General features: G+C 33.2%; 1 protein-coding gene across 1 annotated transcript in view; it reads right to left on the bottom strand.

The window, feature by feature from the left end:
- Positions 1-4,131: 4,131 nt before the first annotated feature.
- LOC137398232 (microfibril-associated glycoprotein 4-like) overlaps positions 4,132-15,432 on the bottom strand; it is a 33,982-nt gene continuing 22,681 nt past the window's right edge. Inside the window, exons 6-7 of the mRNA XM_068084339.1 lie at positions 5,495-5,653; positions 4,132-4,265 (exon numbers count right to left, since the gene is read on the bottom strand). Coding sequence (XP_067940440.1) covers positions 4,132-4,265; positions 5,495-5,653 — 293 coding nt within the window. The remainder of the gene's footprint in view (positions 4,266-5,494; positions 5,654-15,432) is intronic.

Below are 15,432 nucleotides of genomic sequence, written 5' to 3'. Positions count from 1 at the left end.
ACTGGAAAACTTAAAAATATTCTGCAACAAAATTTTGGTTGAAGTTTTAAATTTTGCAAGCAAGGGCATTGCGTGTCAAAAGTTTATTAATGCCTTTGATTCCTTTGATCAATTTATCCCTCAAACTATATTTTTTATGTTTGACCTTCTTCCTATCAATTTTTTTTGTTGTTCAACTAATATTGTATCATTTTTCCTTAAAAACTTCACATTTTTATTCCATCTTCAATACCTTGTACATATAATTGCCGTACAGAAAATTAATGACCTTAACGATTAACAATTAAACTTTTATATTTGTTTCTTTGACCTATTTATTAGTATAGCAAACTTGCCATAATTTATGGTTTAATTGTGTTTGTTATTTTGTGATTTTTTATTACTTTTAATGTTCTGGAGTCATTTGGTTAACTAAGTTGGTTTAATAAACTTGGCCTTTTCCTACTTTGTTTCTACCAATATTTCTTTTTTCACCTAAACCAAACAAGTCTGGATTTTGCACAGTTTTGTGAGAGTTACTGGGCCCTGGCAGATCAGTGTGTTGTGAGAGATATTCAGGTGTACTAACTATTTGCATAACAATCCTAAAATACACCAAGGCAGTTGATTGGTTCATGTGTTCGAGTGTCGATTTACCAGGGTGAATATGAGAACTAAGAATCCAGTACAATTTAACTTTTTTACAACAAACAACCGGGTCTTCAGACAGACAGACAGACAGACAATGCATATGACTACTATTATAGTAAAGAATAATCAATTTTTGTTTCTTTATTGTACATATTAGTTTGTCTTTGTTGCCAAATCTTTCGGTTTAATTTTAATAACAATTGCAAGTTCAATTGAATATCTTTTAAGCGTCTCTACTATTATTTTAGAGAATGCAAGCAGCTCTCTTGAATGAAACTATAAAAGTTCATAGTTATTAGAAATACAAGCCGTGAAAGTCAGACTCCATAAGAAGTTTGACTGGGCTATGACTAAGACTTATGGTTGTTACTTTGGGAACTGGTTAGGATCATATTATAAAAAATGAAACTAAATTATATATTAAATATAAACTAAAAATAAAATGTTTGGAAAAGTCGGCCACTATGTGGAGAAATGTCTCATATGTTTAAAATAGTTTAAAAAAAACTTATCAACTATTAAAGTTCAGTAAGAATTTACCTTTTGCTGGAACAAACGAAAGATCTGTGAAAGGGAAGCAAAAAAGCAATCCATTCTCGGACAACAAAACCTTTGAATAGTTTTCTATTGTTTGGCCACCAACTGGTAATAATGAGACTGCCAGTGAATAAGTTGTTAAAAGTAGCCTTTTATTGCTGAAAGCACTAAAAGTATACAAATTTTGTTCATTATATGCAATTTAGGTCAACTTTTCTTTTTTAAACAATGTAAACAAGACTTATAACTAAGCATATGTGACCGACTTTAAGTATAATAGGTATCCTTGTCAAATATTAGTTACAAAATATAGTGGAATGTCAGAATACATAAGTAGACAAAACTAGTAACAAAAAACTTCCGCTACAGATAGTTAGGTCATTACTATTTCAACCATCTTTATAAGTCTTGCCATAAAACACTCTTAATTAATCTTTTCATCTGTATCTCCATACATATCTTCATCGATGCCTTCATCCATATCTTCATCTGTATGTTTATCTGCATGTTTATTAGTAACTTCATTCATATCCGTGCCTCCATTCTTATCTTTTTGTGTCTTCATCTGTATCTTTATTGGCATCTTCATCTGATTCTTCATCCACATGTTCATCTATAATTTTATTCCTTTCTCCATATTTCTTTAGTTCAGATTCCTCTGTTGGAACTTCGTTATCATCTTTTTCTAAATCTAAAATTTTCATTACAACTTAACAGCAACTATCTAACTGTGTGGTATATAACTCAGCAGTGGATAACATTCCTTTATTTACCTGCTGCTGAAGGCAAATAATTTCTTTGATTTCACCAAATTTCAATATTTCAGTTATCTTATATTCCATCTTTGAAGTCTTTAGAACATTTCAGCTGAAACACACCAGTCAGTTTGGCAAAATAAAACAACAGAAAAAGCTTTGTTGCTAGATATTCTGTATGCAGAAGAATAACATGGGAATCTTGCTCAATGATTCAGAAATTTAAATGATGTTAACTGATTCTTTGCATGTATCATGACTTTGACCACATTTTCTTTAAGTTGAAAGCAAACAGTACAATACTATAAAATGGTACATTTTTTCATTCAACCTCTTTCTTGTTTGACGGATAGAAACAAAAGCAAATGTGGAGATATTTTACCAGTTAGGAGTTTTAAGCGGCTTCAATGTTTTCAGTGTTGCAACTTTATGTGCATTTACAGAATATATAATTATTTGTCAAAGTCACGAAATAGTGTTACTTTACACCAATGAGTCAATCACATTTCTTAGTGATTTTTTAATCACGATAAATATACATAATGCTTCTGCAACTATGTGAAAAACTAACAGACAAGCGCATTAAACATGAAATGTCTCAACAAAATATGTGATTATCTTTGGTGTTTGATAGATAAAGGTAAACCAAACTTTTTTGCATGTAACCAATTGGAAGATACATGACAAAAACATCATAAACTGCAAATATGCATCTTGATAGTGTAAATGGTATTTTATAATGGTAATCGTGGCAGATCATGGAAGTTCAATAAGACTACTATTATTCAATAAAAGTGTGATACGTGTGAATCGGACTGGCATCCAGCAGGTGATGGCACTGCAGATTTTGACACTAGTCATCGACCGGAAAATGCATCAGGGGCAAAAATGTTTGCTAATCATTGATATTGATAAATGAATTTGGTGGCACCATAACCTTGAAATTGGCTTCGCTCGAATTCTGTAATGTTTTAACCCTGGTAACCATATTTTCTACTATAATACATGCTTGCTACAAATTTAAATTAAGTGATTTTGTGTTGCTTCAAACAAAAATTATTATACAAACATTAACCACTTTTATAAAATATTATGGAGAATTAATAAAATAAAATAATCAGTAGTCGTGGGTTCATGGCCAGTCAGCCACAAAATCGAATGCCACTGACATGCTAAATTTGGATATCATTAACACTATTTGCCCCTAAATGTTGCATTGCAGAACAAAATGAAACATCCAAAGAATAAGAATCCCAGACGCTGGTCTAAATGAGACTCGATTATTGCTTTAACGTGGACACACTATCTTGATACTGCTTTAGATCAGCCAGATGTTGATCCACTTCAGGTAATGTCTTTTTAGGCTGGGTATTCTCAGATTCCAGAGTGGCACATCTCAAATGAATTGCAGTGTCACTGTCACTAGAGGTAGTAGGCGTCGAAGGACTGTCCGTGATAGTTCAACATTTTCTTTTAAAATCCTAAACTTTTTGTGCAATTTTATAATCTAAAACAAAACAATTGTCTTCATTGTTTTCATGCTTAATATTTTTTTTACCAAAGTCATTGTCATTGTACTAGCTATTGTTTCAGAATCATCCGAGTCAAACACATCTTTGGTGTTGGTATTTGATAACTCAGCAAGCCTTGCATGAATCGACTATTTCATAAGAATCATTTAGAATCATTATTTTATTTTCACCATCTTGTATAGATGTAAGGTCGACACAATTCATGAGGCAGTCGTAGAGTTATTGTCTCCCTTGAATTCAGCTCCTCATGGCTGACAGACTGGACTGCCACAGTGATGAGTACCAGTTTGCATGCTTGGGTCAGCAGCAGGTGGATCTTTTTCAGCTAGGTCCAAGTTCATTATGATAACCTGACTTGAAAAAATTTATCACACAAAAAAGCAACACACAATACACAAACAGAACGAATTTCACTTACACCCTATATTAAAGTGTGATGCATATAATAGTGATACTTTTCAAGACTATCTATGACATTCATCAGGGTACAGGAAACTATTTGCTGTATGTCCTAAACTGACAATATTCTTCCCTAACATTTAATAATTGTTTAGATAATGATAATATTATTCTCATACAAGTAGTTTGAAAGAAGACTTGGTCATGAAGCCTCACAGAAGGGCGCTAAAACGCCCTATCCTACCACTGGGTAATAGAGACAGGCTTGCTTGCCAACTTCAGTCCAATGAAGTGATAGTAGATGAGCAATTATCATCAGACCAAGCATTCGTACCATGAGAGGCAGAAAAACGTGGATCATGCAAACTCGTTTTGTCTACTGCTGCTTCCTGGGAAGGTACCGTAGGCTGACCTGCAAAAGCGGATCACTGAGTAAACATTTTCATTTGAGAGGCACTAAGGGTTACGCGGTAATTCGCCTTACAATTCCCAATACCTCCTAGACTCAGAAGAGCCCATTAAACTTTTGTTGTGGTTTAGTGTTTTTCCCTTTCTCCTATGTTTACTCTTTATCAAAACAAGGTCACCGGGCTTGAAGCTAGATTCCTCCTGACAATTCACAGGATTTATGGGAAACCGCTAGTGCCACCATAAAAGACTGTAAGCCGACTCAAGGCACATTTTAGTTCTAAAGAAATATTCATTCTTTGGTATTAGCTGTTGATAATATGACTTGCGCCATGAAGCAGTTGGTCTGGTAATCTACATTCTCGGTTGAGCATCATGAAACTTGTAGTCTTTTCAGTGCTTGTCGGAGGAGTGCGCTCAATGCTTTCAGGACCTGATGGAACAGGATGTGACAACTAGTTTGGTCATACATATCGATCTACACCATGGTTGGTATGGCATCACCCAGGCAAAGATTACCACGATCAATACTCTATTGGATAGTGGGTTGCATGGGGTTTGTAGGAATTTCAGCAAAATGCCACGAATGACATAGTTTTGTCATTAGGTCACCTTTGAATTGAACCCCGCAATCATGTAGAATCCCTTCCGGTAACCAAAACATCAAAATATCCTGCTATCAAGAGTTTCCACCACAGCAGGAATGATTGCAACCGGTATGGGTAACACATCTTGCCATTGGGTAAGGGATTGGTGAGAATGATAACAAATTTATATCCTCTTGCACTTAAAGCTAATGGTCTAACTAGGTCAAACAGCCACATTTTGTCAGGGGCAAGAGGGATCCTTATCCAACAGGGTCTAGTGTTTAAAGAAAGATTTAGCCTATCCGTCTTTGCGATTTGAAAAATTTCACAATTAATCATTACTCATCTAAAATCAGCAGTAATTCCTAGCCAGCACCATGTCAGTACTACCATTGCAATATTCTCCAAATAGCTGCATGAGCAAACGTGTCAGTTTACAAAACTAACCTGCTGTCTAGTATCCTTTAGACAAACCATTGCTTCGCGTGGTCTGCTAAGATGCATGAGTCATGTTACCAACACATTATCATCTCTTATTTTCCTTAGAGAGAATTGTGCTAAATTTCTTTAACTCCAGACTATCCAAATTAGCAATGTATCGATCAAGCTCTTGCTGAATGAGAACAATATTGCAGATCAATGCTACATCCTAATACGACTTCTGCTTTGTCCATCAGAGAGAACACATGGTCATAATCTCTGGCAGAGTCTGGAGGGTCAGGACTATGGTCTTGGTTATATAGTCCCTGGTCAACAGGATGCGTTTGGTCAACTGTTAAAACTGATGGTACATCATCGTGGTGATCTTCAACAGAAATGCATATAGATAATATATAGTCAAAATTGCTAATCAGTTCTCTAAAAAAGCGTACAGATGTTCACCAATTTATTTTGAAAGTCTCCATTTCCCCATAATGCGATTGCGGCGTGATTTCACTAATTAACTTAATTATGCTAGGCTGTCTACATTCCATCAGCCTTTCTGTGTTCACTTACCGCTCGATACTCTATGACAAAATTGAACTCACTTAGGATCACTAGCCATCTTGCGATTTGAGGAAAAGGAGGGGTTCTCTTACCATGCCAGAGCAATTTAGCATGGTTATTCTTAATATTGAATTTTTTACAATATAATTAAGACAAAAGGTATGACACACCTTTCACAACAGCCAATAACTCATGTCTCGTTACTCAATATTTTCTCTTAGGTACGGGCAAGCATTGACTCTAATAACTAATAGCCTTTTTCTTGACCATTCAGCCTTTGAAAAAGAACAACGACTATGCCATCAAGAAATTCATCGGTGTTAACAGTGCATAGAAAAAAGTTTTTGGTTAAAAAAGTTTTGCTGCCGCTTTGAAAATACTACCCAAAAGTCATTAGCAAATGCGCAGTATTCATGGCTTGATGGTCAAGAGGTATGATTCCTGCATAGGGTGCTAGAGGTCCCGAGTTCAATTCCCAATCAAGCCCAGTCACATTTTTTCAAAATGATCCAAAAGGGCATTTAAACAAAATTTACCTCAAGGTTTGATCCTAATATGTTATTGGACTGAACTTGTATGTCAATTTTCTGCTATCTCAAAGCTATATTTTCTATACGAAACAAGTAAATAACAATTAAACTGCTTCAGTATTCCGAAAACAACACCCAAAAATAGGATTTTATGATGAAATAGGTTTATTATTCCAATTCACTAATAATGCTCACAAAGCAACAAATATTTATTGGTTATTATCTGCAATAAGATGTAACATAATATTGTACAATATCGCATGCAGTTCTTACCTTCGAGACAGACAGAGTGGATAACATGGGTAAAAAAAAGCTTCACAGTAAAACATTTGGTATGCTACACTCTTTTGATGCTATGTTACATAACATGAATGTGCAAATTTAACCTAAATGAGTTTACTTACTGGCCACATAACTAAATTAAGTGCTGATTTCAAGTGTGTATTTTAGAATTAACATAAAAACCAAGTGTTGATTCTACTTTGTCTTCATTTTCTTTTTTTATAATATTTTCTTTGCGCTTTTTGCGTCACTTTCACTATTGCTTTCAGCCCTTTTAAAACTTTTTAGACTCGTCAGACTATTATAAATAGTTTGATGGTATAGTACTATTATTGTAATTTTGGGTGTAAACTGTGTACGGGTTCAAATCCTAGTGAAGCCATAAACATTTTTAGAATGAACTGAAAACTTGCAAACATCACATTTCAGATTGTCTGCAGTCTTCAGTTATTTGGTTTTTAGATTTGATGGTGTTAGAAATAGCATTTTTAGGGGCCACATGGTTTTGCAATCCATATATGTAAATATTTATCTGTGAGGAAGTCATGTTCACTAATAGGAAGAATTGGCGCAAATTATTAGTAGCGAGTATTTGTTTCCTCTCTTTGAAATTAAACCAAGCTTTGTCATGGGTAGATTAATCTTAAGTTATTTTATTATTTATTTTATTATCTTAAGTTAATTAAATTATGATCATGTTTGACTCTTTGCCCATTTTTTGCACAGAATTCCCTATATGCCTACCACGATTATTGTCACTTGTCAATGCTTTTTTTGCATGTTGAGTTTTACTAAGATTTAATTCGTTGAATCATCTCACTGTCACAGTACTAATCAATTTTTTGATGTGACAGCGCACAAAAGATTTTTTTGGCTCTTTCACGGGTTGTCACGGTATTGCAGCACTTCAATTTGCAGCACATTCCTCTCATGGGCAAACATCAAAAGGGAATGAGTAATAGCTTGAAGTATTTCATGCTTCAGTGTTAGACTATTAACTAATGCTTTTACTCACAGCAGATGGAGACACCACCAGCAAGTCAAAATTTGCTTGCAATCTCCAGGTATCAGAACAATTAGGCCTTGATTATCTAAAGATGGCTGTTGTAAAAGGAAGAGATGTTTGGCAGTTTGTTTTTGTTAGCGGCCATATAGGAAATTTGAATTTTTTTTAGAGTACCATCAACTTTTTTGAATTTTACAATGCTCTCAATTAAGTATTTTGAATATGTTACTGATAGTAAAAAGGGGTGTAACACTCTTTAAATATTTATATGAAACTATGTGATATAGTATTATATAATTGTATAAGAAAAAACATATATAATTGCTTTAGTAAATTCTTATTGAATTTTTCTATTAATTGTAAAAATTTGGTCCAAACTGCTCTACTGGATAGCTCCACATTTGCGTACCTTGGAGTCATGTGCACTCATTAGTCAAAAGGTTAAATTATACTTGACCTTGACCACAATGACATAAAGTTGAGGTTGTTAATCATTTGTATCAAGCTTCTGTGCTTTTGGTCATGTAGCACATCTAAACACCCAGGTGGTTTGGCATAGTAGAATTCTTACAAAAAAAGAGCTCAACTTTATGTGAAATCATGTTTGGTTGCTTCAACAGAGTAGAGATGAATAGCTAACACTACCTTGCAACTTGTTACTTTGGCATATAATTATTATTGCATTTTACTCTACATTATACTAAGGCAAGTTTAAACTAACTTATGTTATATGTTTTTTTTGTATTAATTTCAATTTTTAAAGCCTCATCCCAGACATAAACAAATCTGAAATATTTGAAAACTTCGCAAGTCGAATATTACAAATTCCTTCAAATACAAAATCAAGAATCTTCTGCTACTTGGCATTGTACATTTGTTGAAAAGTTTTTTTGGGGAAATGAACATGCATGTAAATAAAGGTTTGACTGTATCCAATTTGTCATTCTCAGACTGTCGTAATGCTAATTAAATTGCTGAAACACATTGGCTGAACATAGAGTATTTTGGTATTGCATATTTTTCAGCATTATCCAGTCTCCTCACAGAAAAGCATTTCAAAATTAAAGAGGTTAGGTGTAAAATAGTTTCATTTGACCAAACATTTTATTTGATGTCATTGTTTTGTTTCTAAGTTTAAATTATAATATCAGTCCTTAAGTACTGTTCTCATTACAAACTGGAACTGAATTAAGGCAGACATAACCCTACTTAAACGCTGTTAATCCCGCTTATAAAACCACCGTTCTAGACTCTTGGAAGTTATCTTCAATTATCCTTTATCAGCTGTTCAATGAACAATGACAACTAAGCCAGACACTGTGTATATCTGCACCTGATACCTATTGGGCATTTATATATTTATATCCTCAGAGTCGCTTCATAATTCAAAAACCACATGAAACACTAAATATCATAAAATTTGTATTTCTACTCTGGAAAACCAATTAAGGACTAGAGAACTTTTTTATTTGATTGAAATACATATTAAAGTTTTTTAATAGTTTGCTAATCGTGTTTTAAAGCAAAATAATTAATAATTGATCCGAAATGGAAATTTTCTTCTTTCTGTACCTCAAGTGTTTACGATGTACTACTTTGACATAAATATCCATACTACTCAAAAACACAGCTATGCAAGCTTAAAACAAAGCTCAGCTGTTATCCTAAAGATGCTAGGGTATAATTCCTGCTTACGAAATCGTAATAGTGGTATGTTTCTCATGTCGGGTGGGAGAGGTCTCGGTTCCAATCCCAGTAAAACCAAAAAGACCTTTTTAAAAATGATCTCAAAGTGTGTTCCAATATATACTTTGTTGTTGCTTGGGAGACACTACCAAGAATTGAGGTTCAGTTTACCTAATTTGTAGGTTATTGGTGTAAGGGTGTATTTTTTGTTTCTGGTGCTATATGTATCATATTCAAATCCTGATGAAATTCAAAAATAATTGTTAGAACTGTTTTAAAACCTACGTTTGAAAATATGTTTCTTGTCGCTGCGGAGACCCTACCAAAAAGCCATATTTTGTAAACACAATTTGTACCTTGAAGGTCTGGGGTATGACCCTGTTTTGGTTATCAGAGGTCTGAGGTTGAAATCCTGCTCAAGCCCAAAAATTTTTTTCAAGAGTGATCTGAAACTGTGTTTCAATATATGCTTTGTTGCTTGGGAGACACTCCCAACAAGTCAGATTTTGTTTGCATATTTGATAGTTTGATGATCTAAGGATATGATTCTTGTTTTTGGGTGCCACAGATCTAGAGTTTAAATCTCGGTCAAACTCAAAAGAATTTTTGGGTTGATGTAAAATAATGGTTTGAGGTATGCTGTGTTGTTGCTATAGAAACACTACAAACCAGTCGAAGTTGGTTTTAATAATAGTCTAATAGAACTGAAAGCAATGGTAGGCAAATATGTAGATCTCTGCAGCCTACTGGAGTAATTATAAGCACATATTTGTGACTTGAGCAGAGTATAAAACTACTTGACCAGAGTAATTCGTGTTTGTTACCAACTACATGTATTATATCCAAGGCTGGTGAATATTGGTGTAACTATAATTCTCTATGTCTATAACTCATCTGATGTAATGGTCTGAATTGTAAGTTATGTCATAATCTACTCAATAGACTACTTACTCAAAAAACAGTACCTAGTATTTAACATTTCTGTTTGTTGTGAAAAGTCATGCAAAACTTAATATTTTTCATATATGCTTGCTTATGACCATCTGCATCAACAAGCTGGAATCTTTTTTCTCAGCAATTAATTTATTTGAAGAAACTTGCTAAAAAGTTTTATTTCAATTATAAAGGGTTCTCAGAAGTTATCTTCCAATTTAAACAATAATTTTATGCAAAGTTTTAATCAGAGTAATACTACCAATATCTTGACTATATTTTTTGTTGTAATTAAAAAGTATCATTTGGAGTTATCTATTATGTCTAACAATCATGCGTCTACAGGTAAGTCACAAAAGAAGGTCGAATCAGCATCATAATTTAGGTGTTTTTACTTGAACCTTTTCTGTACATCAGTTTACACCTTTTTCTGTATAAATAAGCAACAATTATAGGGGTTACCAATTATGAAAAAGTGAATGACAATATTTATAGAAAATATTAGCTAGAGTAGTTTACGAATTGTAACCTGCTGTCACCTGCTGTTACCCGCTGGTAAGCAACTATTTTCTATTTATTCTCCATGAATAATTAAGCTGATTTAAATTTAATAATTATAAATACTCAAGTATTTGAAGTAATTCATCTAAAATTATACTTTTCTGAATTCATAGCAACATGAAAAAAATTGTCTAAACTCTATTTTTTGCATTAACTCCGAATTAGTTTTTAATGTGGCTTTCATCAACTCACAGAACAAGTTTTTATCATTATTAAATAATGACTTTTTAAATAATGTTGTAAAAAACACTTATAAACACATCAAACTTTTTTCTATACAAAAAGTATGCAGGCATGATAACGTTGAAATATTAACTAAGTATTAGGACCTCAGGCTATAGTTTTAATGATGTATCTGCATGCGCATGCTTACCTGCTGTCAACAAACACTACCTACATGTACATGTACCCTGTCACTTCATACACTAAACACAGGAAACTCTGGCACTACTTCTTTTACTTAATAAAACTAGAAACTAAATGTCATATACATGTATGTAAACAATCACATAACCTAACCCTTGACCTTTATATGCTGTGACCAATCACATAACATAAATTTTGACCTACATGTATGCATGCTGAAGCCAATCACGTAAAATAACTATTTACTTATAAATGCTTTCGCATTAATTACAAACAAACTTATCCTCACACTTTGCTTACGTTTCGCTATATGTATAGCAACCTTATTAAGACATGCTCGTAGCTAGAGAACTGTTCAGTTATCCTTTTAATACTCTCACATATTTGTTATCATGCGTGGTTATTTTTTGGAAGTTGATTAAACTTGAATTACATACATAGTTTCATTTTTGGTAAGCTTTTTAGAGAAACATGTTTTTTTTTCTTTATTATATATTGCCATGGTTATATAGTTTTAGTTTTTAGTATTTCAAAAGTAAAAAGAAACAAGCTTTTTTTTCCTTAGATTTGACAAAATGCATTCAAAGCTTGTCCACCAATACAAATGCAGACATTTTTCTTTGTTTTTTTTTATTTTAGGATTGGTGTGCATCAAATATAAACAGAAAGACTAAAAAAGTTTGTTAAATTTAAACTAATTTGTTAAAATAGTTGGAGGCTGGAACACATCAATCTATAAAAGTATTCTTTAGTTGGTTTAACTGGTTTCACTCCACAAACACAAGCAAATATGTAGTATCATAGCAATACTGTAAGTAATGCTTACAGATAAAATGAACTTACATAATATATTTTCCTAATTTTTGGCTTGCTGGTCTAGGGGTATGATTCTTTTTTTGGGTGCAAAAGGTTCCGTGTTCGAATCCTGGTGAAGACCAGAACTTTTTAGGAATGGTCTGAGATCGCTTTTCATTATCAGTTTTTTTGTTGCATAAGAGGCGCTATTAAAAATTCAGATCGTCTTTACATAATACTTAGTTTATTGGTGAAGCCAAAAAAATGTTTGAGAACGATAATAACGTGCATTCTAATGTATGTTTTTGACTGCTGTTAAATAACACCGATTAGTCAAAGTTGGTATGCATTTTTAAGCTACTTGATTAATTATGGCTTGATGGTGTTGGGAATGCATGTTTAGCAATTAATCTTTTAGGGGCTTCAATCATCTCAGATTGTCATCAACCTTCTTTCATGTTAAAGTGCTCCAAATCATATTTTATAATATTTTTTTTAATAAAATGTAGTATAAACTTCTATAGCTTGTCATAAAAAAGTGTAGCAATCTGTGCATATATATTTGTTTATGTGAAGTTGTAGTATATAGGTTGATGGAGAGAAAATTGAATTGTTTCAGGATATACTTACTTAATCTTTACAGTAATTGTTAATATTTGGTCCAAACTGTGCTAGTGTATAGCTCCATGTTTACCCACCTTTGAGTCGTATGCACCCATTAGTTACTCCTTGGTTCACATAACATGTAAAACTGCTAATCACTTTAGAATAGTTATATCTAATTAGTTATTTGTCATTGCAGTAGTGAGTCAAAACTATTACGTGTTTCATATCAATTTTGAATTGTGATCGGTCAGTGCAGAAAATACTAATTCTGATATGTTATGAGTCGTCTTGGTATTGCATACTTTTATGTATGGCCCAGTTTCCGCAGATAAAAACAGCTCTGAAATAGCCATGGTACATAATGTGTAACTTAGCTTCCTTTGACCAAAAATGCTCTGGTGTCATTGTTTTGCTCTTGAGTTGAGATTTCAATTTCTTTCAGGAACACGAGTTTTAAATCCTTTTTACCTGATGATATTTTAAATCATCAGTTAAAAACTTCTTTTGAAGCTGTCGCTATGGATTATTTGAAATTATCTTCAATTTCTCCTTAACAACTGCTACATAGACATTAAGGACTTAACTAGATAGTGTGTCCATCTCTTCCTGCTGCTTATTTCTGTATTTTGTTGCTTTTATCCCCAATGTGCTTCAATATACCAAAGGCGAATGAAATACTAATTATCAACAAATAAGTATTTCCAAATTGAAAATATTTTCAGGACTGGTACACTTTAATAATTGATACGGATTAGAAATTTGCTTCTTTTTGGAACTCAAATGTTGGCACTCCGCTACCATATGTACATACCCAAACTATGTTAACAACACAGCTGTGTAAGCCTATAATGAGTTCAACAGCTATCTTATGAGTGCCTTTGTGTACTTTTCTGCTTCCGCAAAAATTGTATTTAGGAGTCGGCTAACCAATAATATATTCTGCCTGAAGAAAAATTAAACATTGCAGTTGTTTCCCATTTTAGTTTACATTAATTTTATCTTTGTCAGGTGTCATCCTATCATGTAGGACCATAATCAGTCTGCAGCTCCTTAAAAATCTGCTCATGCAGCAAAATATATTATTTGATGCCTATTTTGAAGTAGATTTTTTGTATTATATTTTTGTTTCAGTATGTTTATCTGATCAAGTGGATATTTTTTATGCATTTACCCATTATAAGTGCTCTACTTGTAGGTTCATCGTTTGTCTGCTGAACCTAAGAAATACCTTGTTTAGAGGTATTTTGCAGTTTTTATCTAAACTCTCAGCACTTGTATTGTTAATAAGAGCTTTAAATATTTAGTTTTTGCTCTGGATGCTCGATAGCTTAGATACATGGTTTCCACTTTAGGTGTTAGAGTTCCAGGGTTTAGATCCTGGTTGAGCCAAATAAATGTTTTAAGGATGATATGAAAAAGTGTGTTAATATAAGCTTTTTAGTCCCCTTGTCAGGTTTTTTTTAAGATCATTCATAGCATGATGGTTCAAATCCTAATCGATCTAGTTATGTTTTATTAAGATTGGGCTCTGCCAGATGTTAAACAAATAATCATTTCAATATAACTATCTTTATTTGGTTACTCATTTTTGTACTAATCAAACATATTTACATGTTAAATTTCTTGTTTGAATTGGAGCAAGTCGAAATGCTGAAGACTCTGTCACCAATATTCTCAGTATTGCACACTTCTAAGGGAGACCCAAAACCAACTTCCCTAGAAATAGTTGTCTCAAAATTTGCAAAGCTAATTTAGATGTAACTTGCTTTTTTTCGATCTTACCTGCTTTCTGATGTCATTGTTTGGTGTCTGAGTTCAAATTATAGCCTATTTCAATGACTAATACATGTTCTCACCGTAAATTGGGCAACAATCAGGGCAGACCTGACACCAATTATAAATAGTTACTTCCTTTTTAAAACTATTGTTTTAGACTCTTTGAAGTCCAATGTAATTATGGCTTATCAATTGGTCAATAGACAATGAGAACTGAACCAGGCAGTGTGTCCATCTCACCTTGCCCAGAAACACAGCTGCATAGGCCGACAGTAAATTTCAATAGTTATCTTATAGAAGCCATAGGGTACTTTCTGGTTTTGGAACTATGATCCAATGACTGCTTCAATGCTAAACCTATCATGGTAGGCAGCTATAATTACCTGCAAGATAAGTGCTCTGCTCCCAGCTTTAATCACGACCCAAAAATCTATTGCCCATTTCACTGCCATTTATGTGCAGATTTAGTTTGTGGCCTACCGGGAGCCATTTTACTGAAAATTGCGAACTCTGCTACATGATATCTATACCCTTGTTTTCCATTTCAAATTTTATCTAAAATATTTTGTTATATATCTTCTGCTGCCAACATTTTTAAAAACAGAGTTTTGCAAAAAACTTTATGGATCTAAACAATGTGCTTTGCTAAAGCTATTTAAAGCTTCGATTGCTACAAAGCTATTATGAACCTCTGCAATATTCCTCGCTCTTACAAAACTATTACATGTACTTTCACCGCCGTCAGAGGAAGTGCTGCCACTTTCATTATCTGAATAAAAGTAGTTAATTGAATCTTAATCAACCATAATGTCATCACTGAAAGCTAATCTGTTTTAACACTGGATGTGCTTGTGGAAGGCATAATACAACTGAATAGTTTTATCTTCAGAAAAAAATGGTTGTTATCTACTCAGAGTTTATTGATCAAAGATTATAATTTGCCGGGCTCATATAAGCTCATTTGTTAAACAATTATTCGGCAACACTTTTAACAGTTGAAAATGCTAAGGATCATTGGTAATGTTGTCACACATCCATAATAATAAGTTACTATGT

This window comes from Watersipora subatra, chromosome 6, assembly GCF_963576615.1.
Source record: "Watersipora subatra chromosome 6, tzWatSuba1.1, whole genome shotgun sequence".
In the NCBI taxonomy this organism is placed as follows: Eukaryota; Metazoa; Bryozoa; class Gymnolaemata; order Cheilostomatida; family Watersiporidae; genus Watersipora; species Watersipora subatra.
This window is presented reverse-complemented; position numbering and strand designations above follow the sequence as displayed.